General features: G+C 34.7%; 4 protein-coding genes and 1 pseudogene across 6 annotated transcripts; 4 read left to right on the top strand and 1 right to left on the bottom strand.

Moving 5' to 3' along the window:
• Positions 1 to 204: 204 nt before the first annotated feature.
• On the top strand, positions 205 to 3,756 carry LOC111296981 (beta-hexosaminidase 2-like). Its single transcript, XM_022891497.2, has 2 exons — positions 205 to 1,306; positions 2,643 to 3,756. The coding sequence occupies exons 1-2, from the start codon at positions 469 to 471 to the stop codon at positions 3,593 to 3,595; spliced, it is 1,791 nt and encodes a 596-aa protein (XP_022747232.1). The 5' UTR covers positions 205 to 468; the 3' UTR covers positions 3,596 to 3,756.
• A 641-nt stretch (positions 3,757 to 4,397) lies between these two features.
• LOC111296983 (protein CANDIDATE G PROTEIN-COUPLED RECEPTOR 8-like) lies at positions 4,398 to 10,904 on the top strand. 2 transcript variants are annotated; one of them, XM_089768984.1, is made up of 3 exons: positions 4,417 to 4,875; positions 6,026 to 6,217; positions 10,884 to 10,904. In XM_089768984.1, exons 1-3 carry the CDS (start codon positions 4,585 to 4,587, stop codon positions 10,887 to 10,889), a joined length of 489 nt encoding a protein of 162 aa, XP_089625110.1. In that variant the 5' UTR covers positions 4,417 to 4,584; the 3' UTR covers positions 10,890 to 10,904. The 2 variants fall into 2 exon arrangements, with proteins under 2 accessions (XP_022747233.1, XP_089625110.1); XM_022891498.2 differs by lacking the exon at positions 10,884 to 10,904 and having other exon boundaries at positions 4,398 to 4,875; positions 6,026 to 6,501.
• LOC111296984 (superoxide dismutase [Cu-Zn]-like) lies at positions 6,023 to 8,719 on the bottom strand (annotated as a pseudogene). The gene is made up of 8 exons (XR_016346813.1): positions 8,570 to 8,719; positions 7,694 to 7,782; positions 7,507 to 7,608; positions 7,290 to 7,385; positions 7,119 to 7,150; positions 6,923 to 6,997; positions 6,498 to 6,551; positions 6,023 to 6,357 (listed from the first exon to the last, which is right to left on the bottom strand). The product of XR_016346813.1 is annotated as a superoxide dismutase [Cu-Zn]-like (transcript).
• Positions 10,905 to 12,196: 1,292 nt separating the features above from the next.
• On the top strand, positions 12,197 to 15,636 carry LOC111296753 (beta-hexosaminidase 2-like). The gene is made up of 2 exons (XM_089768983.1): positions 12,197 to 13,202; positions 14,531 to 15,636. Exons 1-2 carry the CDS (start codon positions 12,365 to 12,367, stop codon positions 15,481 to 15,483), a joined length of 1,791 nt encoding a protein of 596 aa, XP_089625109.1. The 5' UTR covers positions 12,197 to 12,364; the 3' UTR covers positions 15,484 to 15,636.
• Positions 15,637 to 16,271: 635 nt separating this feature from the next.
• On the top strand, positions 16,272 to 19,579 carry LOC111296100 (protein CANDIDATE G PROTEIN-COUPLED RECEPTOR 2-like). The gene is made up of 6 exons (XM_022890153.2): positions 16,272 to 16,751; positions 17,896 to 18,087; positions 18,463 to 18,625; positions 18,717 to 18,819; positions 18,932 to 19,013; positions 19,163 to 19,579. Exons 1-6 carry the CDS (start codon positions 16,461 to 16,463, stop codon positions 19,238 to 19,240), a joined length of 909 nt encoding a protein of 302 aa, XP_022745888.2. The 5' UTR covers positions 16,272 to 16,460; the 3' UTR covers positions 19,241 to 19,579.
• The last annotated feature ends 4 nt before the right edge of the window (positions 19,580 to 19,583 follow it).

Below are 19,583 nucleotides of genomic sequence, written 5' to 3'. Positions count from 1 at the left end.
GTGACAGAAAATCAAAACAATAATCATATTATGTCAAGCAAGTGCTACTTGCAGATGAAAATTAGGCAAAAATCATGTTCTTCCTTTGGCACTTTACCCTGGAACATGACAAAATTGAAGTATTACTCCTGGTTGTCGTTGATTTCAAAGCTGGTAGGTTGGCTTAAAATTACCTTGGACGATGGGGTTACTTGACAATTACTACAGTTGGCTTATAAAAATGTCTCGATTGCATCTTGTCCTGTGTTTTTCTAATGTAAAATTTTTAATGTACATTTTCTTTTCTTAGTGACAAAGACAATGGGGAAATTGAAGTCCTTGCCATAGACAAGTCAAATACAAAATTCCAAATGGAAAGAACAGGCAATGGTACTATAAAAGAAGAGTAATTTGGGCCACCAGCCAGTGCATTTTATCAAAGCATTTCTTTCTCATTTGCTCAATGGTCCATAGTCTCAGCCACAAACCATGAAGAACAAAGCAATTGAAATGAGAAGTTGTGAAGGAAAAGGTAAAATGATCCAAGTTTTTTTGCCTTCCATCTCCAAATTTGCCATCATTGTCTGTCTGTCATTAGTTTTTCCATCTCCAATCGTGTCGCTGCAATCTGCAATCAACGTTTGGCCTAAACCAAGGCTAATTTTATGGCCAAAACCTGTCGCCACATTCCTCTCACCAAGCTTCACCATCAATTCCCCTCACCACCAATACCTAACCCCCGCCATCAACCGCTACCTCCGCCTTATCCAGACGGAGCACCATCATCCCCTTGTGTCCCCTTCGGTCAACATCTCCAACTCATCCGCTCTAGAAATTCTTACCGTGAATATAATTGATCTCACCGCCCCTCTCCAACATGGGGTCAATGAATCCTACTCTCTCTCCATTTCTGAAGTAGGTGTCACCGCCTATTTGACAGCCACCACTGTATGGGGAGCAATGATGGGTCTAGAGACGTTTTCCCAGCTGGTGTGGGGTGATCCCTCATCCGTCCCGGTGGGTTTGTATGTCTGGGATGCTCCCTTGTTTGCTCACAGGGGAATATTGTTGGATACATCAAGGAATTATTATGGGGTGGAAGACATATTGAGGACTATAGAAGCAATGAGTGCTAACAAGCTTAATGTGTTCCATTGGCATATTGCGGATTCACAGTCTTTTCCTTTAATGGTGCCCTCGGAGCCTGAGCTTGCGGCCAAGGGATCTTATGGACCTGACATGATATACTTTCCCTCAGATGTGGCTAGGATTGTTCAGTTTGGCTTGGAACATGGGGTCAGGGTCCTGCCAGAAATCGATTCACCAGGTCAGTTTGTTATAACAGTAATTTTTTCCTCTAACAAAGTATGACTTTGTAAATACACTCATGTTCATGTGCAATGAGTCTCATCTTATAGATGACTGTGATCAAAATGAATAAAGAAGGCGAAAATTTTGCCTTGTCAGTTAACTAAATTGGTTGCAACAATTCTTGAATTTCCCCAGCAAACATGAAACATCAGGACCATTTATATATATATATATATATATATATATATATATAAATGGAGCCAGGGTCCTACCTGAAATCGATTCACCAGGTCAGTTTGTTATAACAGTAATTTTTTCCTCTACAATACTTAATCATGTAGTAGTTGTGAATACAATCATGTTCATATGGAATGAGTCTCATCTTATAGATGATTGTGATTAAAATGACTAAAGAAGGCGAAAATTCTGCCATGTCAGTTTACTAAATTGGTTGCAACAATTCTTGAATTTCCCTACCAAACATGGAACATCAGGATCGTTTAATAGGAAACTACGAGTCACAAATATTTGAGTTTTAGTATTCATTTTAACCTGTATTAAGGTTTTTTTTTTCCCCTATATTAACTACGGGAATCTCGAACCTCTTTCCATATCCCAACATAAAATCTCAGATCTTATCTGTCGTGAAATTTCCTTGATGATTGGGGCTACGCATTTTGCCTATTCACACAAGCTTGAAAGAGCACTTTTGTTAGCTCAATGATTAGTGCATTATCTCCTGTTCAAAGAGCAGGTTCAAATCCCCATCCCCACCCCAACCCCCAAAAAATAAACCACTTTACTAGATCCTAAATATGCTCCAACTTTGAAGTGGTCAAGCTGTAAAACCAGTTCCTAATAATAATGAAAGGAAATGTATCAGTCATTCACTATGTAGCTTTGAATCTTACAAATTCAGTCCATTCGCCTAATCTCATTCTATCGGTCACAGTCAATTGCATATGTCATGATTCCTGATTATAAAAACATGAACATGGTCATGGTCCAACATTGACTAGATCAGGTATTGCATCTTTAGAGATAAGTCTGTGAGACCAACATGGAGAAAGTATTTATTTAAGAAACCATGGTTTCATGTCAATATCATGCAAGCAAAAATAGTACTTAGTAAATAGTATTAAGACCTTTTTCATGCTTGTAAATATCAAGTGCCTGAAACTTGCATCTTTAACTAATTAACTTCAATGCTATTTATCTAAATTTTTGTTGTATTTTAACATTGACTAAGTCCAATCCTAAGAAACAGAGCAATTTGTTTTTTTCTAAACCAAGTGCACACTGCACCTTACATGAAATGAGATGATCACAAAATTTTTACTTTGCAATTGCAGGCCATACAGGATCATGGGCAGAAGCCTACCCAGAAATTGTTGCCTGTGCTAACATGTTCTGGTGGCCAGCTGGAAGTCAATGGCCTGACAGGCTCGCATCTGAACCAGGAACTGGCCATTTAAACCCCTTAAACCCCAAAACCTACAAAGTTATCAAGAACGTAATTCATGATGTAGCCACTCTATTCCCCGAGACATTTTACCATGGAGGAGCTGATGAGATAGTTCCTGGATGTTGGAAAGCTGATCCCACGATTCAGTCTTTCCTTTCCAATGGTGGAACCCTCAGCCAGGTCCTGGAAACCTTTATTAACTCTACTTTGCCTTACATTATATCCCTTAATCGTACCGCGGTCTATTGGGAGGATGTTTTATTAGATGACAAGGTTAAAGTAGACCCCTCATTTCTTCCAAGGGAGCATACCATTTTACAAACATGGATCCATGGCACAAACAGTACCAAAAAGATCACTGAAGCTGGATACCGGGCAATTGTATCGTCTTCAGATTTCTATTATTTGGATTGTGGACATGGAGGTTTTTTAGGGAATGATAGCCAATATGATCAGCAAACAGCAGGAGGTAACTCTGGAAATGGAGGATCTTGGTGTGGACCATTTAAAACATGGCAAACAATTTATAACTATGACATAACTAATGGTTTGAGTGAAGATGAAGCCAAATTGGTGCTAGGTGGAGAGGTGGCATTGTGGTCAGAACAAGCTGATCCTACAGTTTTGGATTCAAGGATTTGGCCAAGAACTTCAGCAATGGCTGAGGCATTGTGGTCAGGAAACCGTGATGAGAGTGGGAAAAAGAGGTATGCTGAGGCAACTGATAGGTTGAATGAGTGGAGGTATAGAATGGTAAGTAGAGGGATCAAGGCTGAACCAATTCAACCATTGTGGTGTGTTAGGAATCCAGGAATGTGCAATATAGTCAATTCATTTTGATTTTATAGTTTTCAATTAATTGTTCTTGTTCAACACAGAATTGAGAAACAAGTTAGATGAAATTTGGTTCTCTAATTCACTTGCTTTATGCCTCTTACATTTACAACTTGTATTGATGTTTCAATTGATTAGCAAAAGAATGTGTCTTATATTATATTGCATAGCTTCTAATTTTCTTCTTACTTCTAGCAATAAATAGTTAACACATTGGAGAAAAACAAGCAATTGTTTCTGGGAAGAAATCATGCAAGAGTGTGAAACCCAAAGGCAGCAATTTTTCAGAGAAATTATGCAGGAGGAAGCTAGATGATAGAAAGAGTTGCATAAGAAAATGCAACTGAAAGACAAAGATTCATGACAAAGATTCATGAAATGGAAAGACAATAAAATTGAGACCCACACCAGTAAATGAAATTTAAAGTTGAAGGGAGGGGGAAATGCATTACATTGGTGATACAATACAAAAAAATATATGAATATAATATGATTTAAAATTTTAATAAAAATTATATATGTATTTGGTAAAAATAAAAAATATATATATGTTTCATGCTTAAGATATCAACGCGAATCGTGACATTTTAATTTTTGTATTTAACATGATATGAAATAATTAAACAAAAATGCATGAATTACCGCTCTACCTTTTGACACACTATTCTGTGGGGTTTCAGCCGTTTGAATAGTTTTCCAGAATTCTTGGTGGGACAAAAACCCAGTGTAGTCCAAAAATAAGGTTCTTGGATCCTTAGTTTAACTAGCCTAAAGGGCTAAAATCCAAACTTGGCCCATGACAATTTGCTTATTCATTTTTCTTTTCTTTTTTCAAATTAATTTCTTCTATCAGCTCGTCAGCAGCCTAATTCGATCAACAAAAACCAATCCTTTCAAAATTACAAAACCTAAATCCCGAAAATCTCAATTTCCCATTTTTAATTTTTAAACTTCTTTCATCCCCACTTTTTATGCAATTAACCAACTAAAAAGGAATGCAATCTCTTGAAAGTATCACAGATTCCCAATTCCCTCAAAACCCTAATAATTTTTCTTCTTCTTCTTCTTCATCTGTTAATGGGTTGCATGGGTGGCTCTTTGAATGCCATGGGCTTTGGCATAACTTAGCTCTCATTATTTCCTCTCTTATTTTCGTTCTTTTCTTGGGTTTTCAAGCCAAAAAAAGCTTCCAAAAGCTCTCTCATGGAAGGTCTTATATCATGATTTCTTATTATGGTTGCGTTTGGCTCGTTAGCTTGCTCAATCTTGCTTGGTGTTTTCTTCAGGTTTGTGGCTTTTTTTTTTGTTCTCTAAGTTGACTTTAAAGATTTGGGTTTCTCTTGAATTTGCTTATTGATGGTTTAAACTTGCTCTTTTTTAGATGAAATTGAATTGCTTTTGGTTGTTTCTCTGAATTTAATGATGGGCATTTGCTAAGGCTTTAATCTTCTGGTGGTTGCTTTTATTACTATAAAGCAAATAGCAATGGAAGTTGCTATAAAGGAAAATGGAATGGTAAACAGCATAGTCAATTGGTTAAAAATGAACGAATTACCAAAATATGACACTAATTGTAGCATAATTTGGTCTACTTTAGTGTAAAATCAATTATTTTGTATCTAAATGAGTGTAATTTTTTTTTAAATTTTTAATTCTTCACAGATAGTGTTTACTATTTAGTTTATATCCAATATGCTTTTTCTTTTTTGCTTCTGTGGCAAATGCAACAACTGAATGGTTCCTAAATTGGTAGAACGTAACTTGTGTGTCTTTGGTTCACTAGAAAAAGCTGAAAGTTGTTCAGTGATCTTTTCATCTTATGGGATATTAGGAATAGGATTATTGGACAGTTGCCCAGATTCAGTTTTTAGGTGGGGTTTTTTTTATATGTATGAACAACTTTGAGAAGCTAATAATTGAATGAATAAGGATAATTGGATTGAAAATGTGTATGATAAAAGCATTGTTTCTTGAGCTTACATGTCCGATACATGGGTCTAAGGCTCTAAGCACTAAGCTCTCTATATGGCATGAGTTTGCAGCTAACTCTATTATTAGCATGAAGCCATGAATGGTATATGATATAATGATTTGCCTTTTTAATTCTGTATATTTCTGCTTTATAAGCATGAGTAAGATTTTTTTGGTTTTAATTTTTACATGTACCTTGTATGTTGATGATTAGATTGTCTTGGGACCTTAATGGAAAGCATGTTATTCTTAATCTGGCTTATTGTGTTAAGCAGCTGGGCAGCATATCATTTGATGGTTTGAACAAGTTGGGTACTGAATTATATGATTTGAAACAACTTATATCCACTTGGATTAATGAAATATTACATGCGTTTGAAGATCCTTATTCTAGTTGTGAGTAAGATAATTTTTTCTGCTTCCTAGCTGGATGGCTAGCTTTAAACTTTCTCTTGATTGATGCAGGCTTGGGAATGCACTCCTGGAAAGGAAATGGCATGGAATATCCTATCATTATTTACTACTTCTGGGATGTTGTTCCTGGAAGTTAGCTTGGTGGCCTTTTTGCTTCAAGGAAATTATGCCAGCGGGTTGGAAGCTTTGACACGAACATTTGTTGTTTCAGGGCTTATTGCTGGTTTGGACTTACTTCTGAAGGTATTTCTTTTATTCTTAAATGTTGCACCCTTCTTGGAAGTAGCACTATCTGTTGCTGACTTTGTCAAGACATGCATCAGATGGTGGTGGAAGAACATGACAGTTTCTTCCTTACTGCACTTTAATATTAATAGCAGAGTCTGCATTCCACGTGGCCTACTTTTAGTTGTAACATACTTTAACTTCTTCAGCAATCTAGATGTGAAGTATGATTGTATATACATGTTTAGCTTCTTTTTATTTTCTAATATTTAAATGTGATCAAAGATGGCTAACTTACCACAAGCTACTCTGCCACCGGCATTTCCTGTGGTTTTGCTAAGCTCATGACCCCCTGCCAATATAATTAACCATCAATAAGAAGAGAGAACAAACTTGATAATGCCCCTAATACCCAATTCAATTTCAAAGTTCCTGGAAGATTTTTAAGTAAGATTAAACTACAGGCATCCAATAACTTGCTTAAATCCCCTGCTTAAACTAAAGGCATCCGATAACTTGCTTACATCCCCTGCTGGCCTAATCTCCATAGACAAAAGCATGAGCCATAAGCATAGTATTTCAAATTTGATTTTCTCTTGCAACCGGGGGCAGGGGAATGATTCAGGAAGTCGAACCACTAGTTAACTAGTGTTCCTAGCATGAGCAAGACTAAATATAAAAGAAGTAAACAACTTAAACAGACTCAAAATTTTGAATTATTACCCTTGCCAAGGTCGTCAGGATCCCATGCACAACAACAGCTCTTCCAATAATGGAGTGTGGCCCAGCGAGAGGAATCTGCCAAGGTATGGAACAATAACTTTCAGAAATGAACTTAAGTTGATCACAGGTTAGACAACAAGCCTTAAGTGAAAGAAATCAAATGTAAGCACAAAAGAATAAGGAGTTGAACAAAAACCTGTTTGTCAATAATAGAGAAAGTCGCACAGCCTAGACCATACAAATAAATTAACAGTGTTAATACATGAAATATAAACTTAAAAAACTTGAATCGAAACAAAGAAAAGAAAGCCAAATATAAAATGAACTAGAAAGCTTATGGTCATTGACGGAAAGAAAACATTCATACCATCATCACCAACAGTGACATTTCCTAGATCACCAGCATGGCGATTCTCGTCGTCGGGGGCACCATGCTCTTTTCCAGCAGGATTAAAGTGGGGTCCTGCAAACAGATTAATCACAAAGTAAAAATCCCCAAAAAATTAACATCAGATACTGTTTTTTTCTCTTGCCTTCCAACTTCAAACAAAAAAGCAAAAACTCAAATCTTTCAGAATTTTTACCAGTTGACATGCAACCATTTGTTGTGTCCCCAAGGGCATGAACGTGGAAGCCATGGAGCCCAGGCTTAAGACCAGAAATGTTCCCAGTCACGGTAGTTGGACCTAAAAATGGCAGAAAAGATTAAATAACTTTGAAAAAAAAGACAGAAATAAAGAACCAAGAAGTCTTATCAGGGTTGTGATTTACCATCTCCCTCTTGAGCAAAGAAAATAGTTCCACTAACACCTTCACTGCTACTAAGGACGGCAACGGCCTTCACCATTTTTCAATGTGATCTATACTACACAATATTAGATATCCCAGCAAACAATTTTACATAAATGAAAATACCTTTGATAGCAACATAAATGACAATGGTAGACAAGGGTCAAAAAATATAATTCTGATAGTTTATATACACTCGAAAGTTAGTTTCTGTTTCACTACATCATCAATTTTTTCCAAAACCAAGTAAATAAATGCTAGTTTTGAAAAGTTGAAAAATTACTAATTATACACCAATAGAGCATCAAATATAAATCCATTAAAGTTCATCAATCATATATTATACATCTAACCCTAAACCCTAAACCAACAGGGTTACCAAATAGCAAATCTTCACCAAAGAAGATAATTTCTCTAAACTATAAAAATGGATTATTTTCATGCATTATTTTTAAATCATATAACAGCAAAAGAAAAAAAATTCTCTCAACTAAGGATAGATAATAAAAAAAAATGAAAAGAAAATCTATGGTTTAAAAATTGAAAATTCAACTACTTTCTTCAGCAAAGAATCATCTTTAATATGTATTTAAAACAAAAAAAACCATTTTATTGTTTAACTTTCTTCAATCACATCCAAAAACTAGGATTCACATTTCACAGCCATCAAAACCAAGCTGATGTTATAATCGAAAAAATCCTACATGCAAGCAAAATCTAGGTACAAAATAAAGCTAGAGCAGATCTTGAATAAAAACTGGAGAACAGCAAATCAAGCTTAAGATACATAAATGAATCAGATCAGAACTTAGAAACCCTAAAAATTGAATGGAAATTAAGAAGTCAAAAGAAGCTAACCTCAGAGTACCCCTTCACAGTATATGAAAGAAAACAACAAAAAAAGGTGATAAAAATAAGCGTTGTCTAGGAATTTAATCAAATTTATGGAAAAAGGGAGGCAGGTTTCTAGTGTTTATCGCCACCCACCCGTTTGAAGGTATAATGGTAATTGTGCTATCTGAAAAAAGAAAGAAAAATCTTTTACAAAATTGTAAAATCTAATCCAACCAATAAGATTTGGGACAGTTTCTGATTTTACCATGGGCTTCTTTTATTATTATTATTATTTTAATGGTCCTTTTTTATTTTTTAAATGATCGTTCTATTACAAAATTGAGACTGTTATAATTTTCAGTGGTTTTTTTTAATTTTTTTTTTCAAATATTAAATGGTTTTGAGTTTTGGGGAAAAACTCAAAAAAAAATTCTTAACAAATGTTTTCAAATATCTCTATTTAAAAAAAATCTAAAATTTCTTTCAATAATTTCATTTTTTTCAAATTTTTTCCTAATTATAATCACATAAAGTTCTTTTTTTTTTTTTTTCATTTTGACAAATAAAGTGCAACATATATTTTGGAAATTTATTTTCCTTGCGTTTTTTAAATTTTATTTTTGAAATTTAAGAAAATAAATATGACATTATATTATTATTATATTAAAATTTAAACTTTTTTCCTATTAAAAAACTAATTTTTTTAAAATTAAATGTTTCATAATTTTTTATACCAAAAAAATAAGAAATTATGAAAAAAAAAACTTTTGGAATATAAAAGAATTAAGACTCAGTTTTTTTGTTTTTTAAAATGAAAGAATATATAATTATAATAAATTTTTAAAAATACAAAAAATATATATATTACAAAAGAATTCTTATGATTCATAAAAAAAAAAAATTGTATAAAGCCATTTTGGAGGTCTAAATGTTTAGGTAAAAGTCATTTTAATTCTTTTAAGCTATCTAATGCACCATTATGTTCATTTGTAATACTAATAAAATATTTTTTTATTAATTATTCTTTATTAAAGAAAGTTCATTTTAAATTTAATTATGATGCTCAATGAGAAATTTTTTATCATATACTATTTACTCAAATTTTAATTTTTAAATATTAACTATTTACTCAAATATAAATTTGTTTATGTTAATTTTAATTAACTATTAACATTTAAGCGCACAAATAAATTCTTGATAAATTTTTATTAATTTTTGTCACAAGAGCCATTTTTTCCAATAAACAAAAATTAGTAAAAAAATTTCATTATCATGGAAATGAAATTATCCGCTGTGTGGCAACGTTGAGTTGTCAAAATTAGGTGACTTTTCAACTTTCCTAACATTTTAAAGGGCTGCCCCAGCTATTTTAACAGATCAGGACACTGACCCCAGAGTAGGAAATGGCCCAATTTCATCAACTTTTTTATTCATGGTGAGAAATCAAAGCCCAATAAGAGGAGGCGACTGCGTGTGTTGAACGTTTTTTTTTTTTGTCACTAAATCAAAAGGCTGAAGACTATATCCTGTTAGGCTACGTCTACAAGCAAGTGTATGTAAAGATTTTATTAAAAATTAAATATGGAAAATATAGAAACTCTCTATTATAAGAAAAGAATAATTATAGTCACTCAAAGAAATAGAAATAAACACCTCTTGCTCTTCCTGAAACAGTCAAACTCACTTGATGGATTGCTAAGGATTAATCGATGGATAAAAATTAGCAGCTTCAGCCTTTATGTAGGCTTCATTCCCTCTGCTATTGCATCATCCGCTACATCACTTGGCCATTTTTTCTTCTTTTCTTTTCGGTGCCTAATATGTGAGAAGCTTAAAGCTTCTGCTCTTTCTTTCTCATTTGTTGAATGGATGGATGGCCTTCCGTTTCTTTATTTTCCTTTTGAAATGAAATGGCCAGTAGCCGTTTAGTCAACTAATGTAGCTGGACTCATGTGGAGACTTTTAGCTTAAAAGGAATTGCCTCATATTTCATGTCTCATGCTTTAGGCAGGAGAGGCACCAAATGAGATTATTTCTTAGCCTGCATAAACCAAAAAAACTTAAAACAGGTAATATTCTACGGTTTAAAAATACAGCTTATACTAAAAATAGGTTGGCTCAATTAGTATGATCATTCTTTTCGACATAAGTGATTTTAAATTTGAGTTCAGTCGGTGATTTTTTATTGAGATCATCTCATTATTTTTTGTACTGTTTAATACGACACATCTTATCTTAATAAACTAAACAACTAATCTATTTTCGATTTAAAAAAAAAAATACAGCTTCTCATTTGTCAACATTTGGGGCTAATGTTAAGATTTAATTATATTTTCAGGGTTAAGAACCAACAAAATTCTGCCAAATGCTTGGTCACAATATTTATTTCTCAACTCATTGAAATAGAAAGTTGCCGACTGAGTAAGAGAGCCCCCTTGTTTTTGGCCTCCATTTGTTATCCTAGGTAGTTTGCAGTTTAGCAACTTCATTCGTTCATAACTAAGCAGGAATCTCAAATCTGGTATTACAGCCAGACAAGACAAGAAACATAGGAGAACACTAATGCACCAAGATTCTCCTTGATTCAGCTTCCAACTTTGGCAGTGTATGAATTTATACGTTTGTTCTGTAATATTAGAAAGACAGTTAATTCTTGTCTGTCCTTACTATTTTCTTGCTTTTGGTGAATACTCAATATCACTCTTATTATTTCTCCATCAGGAAGAAAGATTATTACACCATAAATATCATTTCGAATACTAAATTTCTAATTTCAGTGATCGATTTTAACAATTTCCATTTGTACATAATTGGAAAACCTACAAATGAATACTAATGGGAATTGCAGTATCTGTTCCCAAGATGAAGCTGATATCCCTTGGAGAATCAAGAAGACCTTGCAGGAAATTGAAGATGTGAAGCTTTCTATGTTTAATTACAGGAAAACATATAGATTCTTTGGTAGGTAGGATAGAGTTTTGTTTTATTGCTTTGAGAGTCCAAGAGTTGACTACTAGTATTCCAGGGTGTAATTAGGAACAAAACTATTTGAGTTTACATAAGAAAATGGCAAAGCCGGCAATGAGATTCCAATAATCATAGACAATTGGCAAAGCCGGCAATGAGATTCCAATAATCATAGACAATTGGCAAAGCCGGCATGTTTGTAATGGTGACTTTAGCCATGGAAACCTACTCCATATTAGATGTGAAGGTAAATCATTACTACTTTGAAAGCTAAAAATGTAACTGAATATAAGAGATTTAAAGCAAGAAAAATTAGTAATAATATATTGGATTGTTGTTTTGTGCCAAAAGAGTTAAAAAATCTGTTAAAAAGGGGAAACAAAAGTGACAGAAAATCAAAACAATAATCATATTATGTCAAGCAAGTGCTACATGCAGATGAAAATTAGACAAAAATCATGTTCTTCCTTTGGCACTTTACCCTGGAACATGACAAAATTGAAGTATTACTCCTGGTTGTCGTTGATTTCAAAGCTGGTAGGTTGGCTTAAAATTACCTTGGACGATGGGGTTACTTGACAATTACTACAGTTGGCTTATAAAAATGTCTCGATTGCATCTTGTCCTGTGTTTTTCTAATGTAAAACTTTTAATGTACATTTTCTTTTCATAGTGACAAAGACAATGGGGAAATTAAAGTCGTTGCCATAGACAAGTCAAATACAAAATTCCAAATGGAAAGAACAGGCAATAGTACTATAAAAGAAGAGTAACTTGGGCCACCAGCCAGTGCATTTTATCAAAGCATTTCTTTCTCATTTGCCCAATGGTTCATAGTCTTAGCCACAAACCATGAAGAACAAAGCAATTGAAATGAGATGTTCTGAAGGAAAAGGTAAAATGATCCAAGTTTTTTTGCCTTCCATCTCAAAATTTGCCATCATAGTCTGTCTGTCATTAGTTTTCCCATCTCCAATCGTGTCCCTGCAATCTGCAATCAACGTTTGGCCTAAACCAAGGCTAATTTTATGGCCAAAACCTGTTGCCACATTCCTCTCACCAAGCTTCACCATCAATTCCGCTGACCACCAATACCTAACCCCCGCCATCAACCGCTACCTCCGCCTTATCAAGACGGAGCACCACCATCCCCTTGTCTCCCCTTCGGTCAACATCTCCAACTCATCCACTCTACAAACTCTTATCGTGAATATAAGTGATCTCACCGCCCCTCTCCAACATGGGGTCAATGAATCCTACTCTCTCTCCATTTCTGAAGTAGGTGTCACCGCCTATTTGACAGCCACCACTGTATGGGGAGCAATGATGGGTCTAGAGACGTTTTCCCAGCTGGTGTGGGGTGATCCCTCAGCCGTCCCGGTGGGTTTGTATGTCTGGGATGCTCCCTTGTTTGCTCACAGGGGAGTATTGTTGGATACATCAAGGAATTATTATGGGGTGGAAGACATATTGAGGACCATAGAAGCAATGAGTGCTAACAAGCTTAATGTGTTCCATTGGCATATTACGGATTCACATTCTTTTCCTTTAATGGTGCCCTCGGAGCCTGAGCTTGCAGCCAAGGGATCTTATGGACCTGACATGATATACTTTCCCTCAGATGTGGCTAGGATTGTTCAGTTTGGCTTGGAACATGGGGTCAGGGTCCTGCCAGAAATCGATTCACCAGGTCAGTTTGTTATAACAGTAATTTTTTCCTCTAGCAAAGTATGACTTTGTGAATACACTCATGTTCATGTGCAATAAGTCTCATCTTATAGATGACTGTGATCAAAATGAATAAAGAAGGCGAAAATTTTGCCTTGTCTGTTAACTAAATTGGTTGCAAAAATTCTTGAATTTCCCCAGCAAACATGAAATATCAGGACCATTTATATATATATATATATATATATATATATATGGAGTGAGGGTCCTACCTGAAATCGATTCACCAGGTCAGTTTGTTATAACAGTAATTTTTTCCTCTACAATACTTAATCATGTAGTAGTTGTGAATACAATCATGTTCATATGGAATGAGTCTCATCTTATAGATGATTGTGATTAAAATGACTAAAGAAGGCGAAAATTCTGCCTTGTCAGTTTACTAAATTGGTTGCAACAATTCTTGAATTTCCTTACCAAACATGAAACATCAGGATCGTTTAATAGGAAACTACGAGTCACAAATATTTGAGTTTTAGTATTCCTTTTAACCTGTATTGAGGTTTTTTTTTTCCCTATATTAACTACGGAATCTTGAACCTCTTTCCGTATCTCAACATAAAATCTCAGATCTTATCTGTCATGAAATTTCCTTGATGATTGGAGCTACGCATTTTGCCTATTCACACAAGCTTGAAAGAGCACTTTTGTTAGCTCAATGATTAGTGCATTATCTCCTGTTCAAAGAGCAGGTTCAATTCCCCATCCCCACCCCAACCCCCAAAAGATAAACCACTTTCCTAGATCCTAAATATGCTCCAACTTTGAAGTGGTCAAGCCGTAAAACCAGCTCCTAGTAATAATGAAAGGAAATGTATCAGTCATTCACTATGTAGCTTTGAATCTTACAAATTCAGTCCATTCGCCTAATCTCATTCTATCGGTCCCAATCAATTGCATATGTCATGATTCCTGATTATAAAAACATGAACACGGTCATGGTCCAACATTGACTAGATCAGGTATTGCATCTTTAGAGATAAGTCTGTGAGACCAACATGGAGAAAGTATTTATTTATGAAACCATGGTTTCATGTCAATATCATGCAAGCAAAAATAGTACTTAGTAAATAGTATTAAAAACTTTTTCATGCTTTTAAATATCAAGTGCCCGAAACTTGCATCTTTAACTAAGTAACTTCAATGCTATTTATCTAAATTTTTGTTGTATTTTAACATTGACTAAGTACAATGCTAAGAAACAGAGCAATTTGTTTTTTCCTAAGCCAAGTGCACACTGCACGTTACATAAAATGAGCTGATCACAAAATTTTTACTTTGCAATTGCAGGCCATACAGGATCATGGGCAGAAGCCTACCCGGAAATTGTTGCCTGTGCTAACATGTTCTGGTGGCCAGCTGGAAGTCAATGGGCTGACAGGCTCGCATCTGAACCAGGAACTGGCTATTTAAACCCCTTAAACCCCAAAACCTACCAAGTTATCAAGAATGTAATTCGTGATGCAGCCACTCTATTCCCTGAGACATTTTACCATGGAGGAGCTGATGAGATAGTTCCTGGATGTTGGAAAGCTGATCCCACGATTCTGTCTTTCCTTTCCAATGGTGGAACCCTCAGCCAGGTCCTGGAAACCTTTATAAACTCTACTTTGCCTTACATTATATCCCTTAATCGTACCGTTGTCTATTGGGAGGATGTTTTATTAGATGACGAGGTTAAAGTAGACCCCTCATTTCTTCCAAGGGAGCATACCATTTTACAAACATGGATCAATGGCACAAACAATACCAAAAAGATCACTGAAGCTGGATACCGGGCAATTGTGTCGTCTTCAGAGTTCTATTATTTGGATTGTGGCCATGGAGATTTTTTAGGGAATGATAGCCAATATGATCAGCAAACAGCAGGAGGTAACTCTGGAAATGGAGGGTCATGGTGTGGACCATTTAAAACTTGGCAAACAATTTATAACTATGACATAATTTATGGTTTGAGTGAAGATGAAGCCAAATTGGTGCTAGGTGGAGAGGTGGCATTGTGGTCAGAACAAGCTGATCCTACAGTTTTGGATTCAAGGATTTGGCCAAGAACTTCAGCAATGGCTGAGGCATTGTGGTCAGGAAACCGTGATGAGAGTGGGAAAAAGAGGTATGCTGAGGCAACTGATAGGTTGAATGAGTGGAGGTATAGAATGGTAAGTAGAGGGATCAAGGCTGAACCAATTCAACCACTGTGGTGTGTTAGGAATCCAGGAATGTGCAATATAGTCAATTCATTTTGATTTTATAGTTTTCAATTAATTGTTCTTGTTCAACACAGAATTGAGAAACAAGTTAAATGAAATTTGGTTCTCTAATTCACTTGCTCTATGCCTCTTACATTTACAACTTGTATTGATGTTTCAATTGATTAGCAAAAGAATGCGTCTTATATTGTATTGCATAGCTTCTAAATTTCTTCTTGCTTCTAGCAATAAGTAGTTAACACATTGGAGAAAAACAAGCAATTGTTTCTGAGAAGAAATCATGCAAGAGTGTGAAACCCAAAGGCAGGAATTCTTTAGAGAAATTATGCAGGAGGAAGGCTAGATGATAGAAAGAGTTGCATGAGAAAATGCAATTGAAAGACAACGACTCATGAAATGGAAACACAATAAAATTGAGACCCACACCAATAAATGAAATTTAAAGTTGAAGGGAGGGGGAAATGCATTACATTGGCGATACAATACAAAAAAATATATGAATATAATACGATTTAAAATTTTAATAAAAATTATATATGTATTTGGTAAAAATAAAATATATATATATGTTTCATGCTTAAGATATCAACGCGAATCGTGACATTTTAATTTTTGTATTTAACATGATATGAAATAATTAAACAAAAATGCATGAATTACCGCTCCACCTTTTGACACACTATTCTGTGGGGTTTCAGCCGTTTGAATAGTTTTCCAGAATTCTTGGTGGAACAAAAACCCAATGTAGTCCAAAAATAAGTTTCTTGGATCCTTAGTTTAACTAGCCTAAAAGGTTAAAATCCAAACTTGGCCCATGAAAATTTGCTTATTCATTTTTCATTTTTTTTTTCAAATTAATTTCTTCTATCAGCTCGTCAGCAGCCTGATTCGATCAACAAAAACCAATCCTTTCAAAATTACAAAACCTAAATCCCGAAAATCTCAATTTCCCATTTTTAATTTTTAAACTTCTTTCATCCCCACTTTTTATGCAATTAACCAACTAAAAAGGAATGCAATCTCTTGAAAGTATTACAGATTCTCAATTCCCTCAAAACCCTAATAATTTTTCTTCTTCTTCTTCTTCATCTGTTAATGGGTTGCATGGGTGGCTCTTTGAATGCCATGGGCTTTGGCATAACTTAGCTCTCATTATTTCCTCTCTTATTTTTGTTCTTTTCTTGGGTTTTCAAGCCAAAAAAAGCTTCCAAAAGCTCTCTCATGGAAGGTCTTATATCATGATTTCTTATTATGGTTGCGTTTGGCTCGTTAGCTTGCTCAATCTTGCTTGGTGTTTTCTTCAGGTTTGTGGCTTTTTTTTTTTGTTCTCTAAATTGACTTTAAAGATTTGGGTTTCTCTTGAATTTGCTTATTGATGGTTTAAACTTGCTCTTTTTTAGATGAAATTGAATTGCTTTTGGTTGTTTCTCTGAATTTAATGATGGGCATTTGCTAAGGCTTTAATCTTCTGGTGGTTGCTTTTATTACTATAAAGCAAATAGCAATGGAAGTTGCTATAAAGGAAAATGGAATGGTAAACAGCATAGTAAAAATGAACGAATTACCAAAATATGACACTAATTGTAGCATAATTTGGTCTACTTTAGTGTAAAATCAATTATTTTGTATCTAAATGAGTGTAATTGTTTTTTAATTTTTAATTCTTCACAGATAGTGTTTACTATTTAGTTTATATCCAAATGCTTTTTCTTTTTTGCTTCTGTGGCAAATGCAACAACTGAATGGTTCCTAAATTGGTAGAACGTAACTTGTGTGTCTTTGGTTCACTAGAAAAAGCTGAAAGTTGTTCAGTGATCTTTTCATCTTATGGGATATTAGGAATAGGATTATTGGACAGTTGCCCAGATTCAGTTTTTAGGTGGGGTTTTTTTTATATGTATGAACAACTTTGAGAAGCTAATAATTGAATGAATAAGGATAATTGGATTGAAAATGTGTATGATAAAAGCCTTGTTTCTTGAGCTTACATGTCCGTTACATGGGTCTAAGGCTCTAAGCACTAAGCTCTCTATATGGCATGAGTTTGCAGCTAACTCTATTATTAGCATGAAGCCATGAATGGTATATGATATCCTGATTTTGCCTTTTTAATTCTGTATATTTCTGTTTTATAAGCATGAGTAAGATTTTTTTGGTTTTAATTTTTACATGTGCCTTGTATGTTGATGATTAGATTGTCTTGGGAGTACCTTAATAGAAAGCATGTTATTCTTAATCTGGCTTATTGTGTTAAGCAGCTGGGCAGCATATCATTTGATGGTTTGAACAAGTTGGGTACTGAATTATATGATTTGAAACAACTTATATCCACTTGGATTAATGAAATATTACATGCGTTTGAAGATCCTTATTCTAGTTGTGAGTAAGATAATTTTTTCTGCTTCCTAGCTGGATGGCTAGCTTTAAACTTTCTCTTGATTGATGCAGGCTTGGGAATGCACTCCTGGAAAGGAAATGGCATGGAATATCCTATCATTATTTACTACTTCTGGGATGTTGTTCCTGGAAGTTAGCTTGGTGGCCTTTTTGCTTCAAGGAAATTATGCCAGCGGGTTGGAAGCTTTGACACGAACATTTGTTGTTTCAGGGCTTATTGTTGGTTTGGACTTACTTCTGAAGGTATTTCTTTTATTCTTAAATGTTGCACCCTTCTTGGAAGTAGCACTATCTGTTGCTGACTTTGTCAAGACATGCATCTGATGGTGGTGGAAGAACATGACAGTTTCTTCCTTACTGCACTTTAATATTAATAGCAGAGTCTGCATTCCATGTGGCCTACTTTTAGTTGTAACATACTTTAACTTCTTCAGCAATCTAGATGTGAAGTATGATTGTATATACATGTTTAGCTTCTTTTTATTTTCTAATATTTAAAGACATACAATATTATTCATATTTGTCTTTTTTACTACTGTGAATCCTTTTTGACATTTTTGAATCAATGGATTGTATCATATGATATTTAATATCTCAATGCACATTTTCCTTGTTTAGGCTGTTTACCTATTTGGATTTGGTGTCCCCTTGTTCATTGACAACATCGAGCATCCACATCAAGTGAAATGGGGCTTGTGGGTTGTTCACAGGCTAGTGCTGACTGTTATTTATGGCTCCATACTGTTTATGTACCGTTCCAAGTGGAGAGAAAGGTTACCTGGTATGTTCATCTAACTTACTTACATTTTTGCTAGTGATTTAACAGTAGTTGTACAGTTATGTTACCTGGAATCTTCTCTCTTCTTCTGCAGCAAGACCTGCATTCTACAAATATGTTGTTGTCATGTTCATCTTGAACGCACTTGCGCTATTTGCTTGTGGACTAACTGGAAATGGTGCTGGTTTTGGGTATTGGTAATACAAGTTTTATTCCTTTTAGTTGGAGAATTTTGTTTGCTATTTATATTAGTATATTGTGTTCTTTACCAAGGGCTTCTTTAAAAAGAACACAAAAAATAATTGACAGGTTGTACAGCGCCACAATTGTTTGCTACCATGCCTTTTACCTTCCTCTTCTGTATGTAACTTTTCTGGCAGATTTTTTCCAGGTAATCATATATCTGCATCCATTATGATCTTCTCCTCCCCTTCCGTAATCTTGTAGTCTTTATTTCGGATTCATAGTAAAAGTTTCATCTTGTTAATTGGTTCTTTAGCAAAGCCTTATAATATAATTAAATATCTTTAATCTGTGCAGGAGGAAGACTTGCATCTAGAGAATGTGTACTACTCGGAGATGAAAGACGCCGGTTTCTTTGACGGTGACTGGGAGTAAGCACTGTATCAACTTTTGGATTACAAGATTCTGTTGTCAGTAGGCTCTGTAAATGAAATCAAATGGAACTATGTCCGATTGAAGGGATGTTTGATCAATTTCTGCACGTAGCATGTACGATTACTGCTTTGGAAACAAAGTCAATGATCCAGAATGTACCTTAAGGTTCTTGATACCTCACTTGATTAGTTAGTTCTTGCTTTTTTGTTTATCATGTATGATAAAGTAGCTACATGGTTTGAGCTCAGATGGTTGAGAGTTTGAGTTTGAGTTTGGTCTTGTAATGCTATGCTATTTTTCATATTATATGTGAAGTGCAAATAAGAACAGTTTGTACAATCTT

The sequence above is a fragment of the Durio zibethinus genome, chromosome 12, assembly GCF_047325235.1.
Source record: "Durio zibethinus cultivar Kanyao isolate XHJ-2024 chromosome 12, ASM4732523v1, whole genome shotgun sequence".
In the NCBI taxonomy this organism is placed as follows: Eukaryota; Viridiplantae; Streptophyta; class Magnoliopsida; order Malvales; family Malvaceae; genus Durio; species Durio zibethinus.
This window is presented reverse-complemented; position numbering and strand designations above follow the sequence as displayed.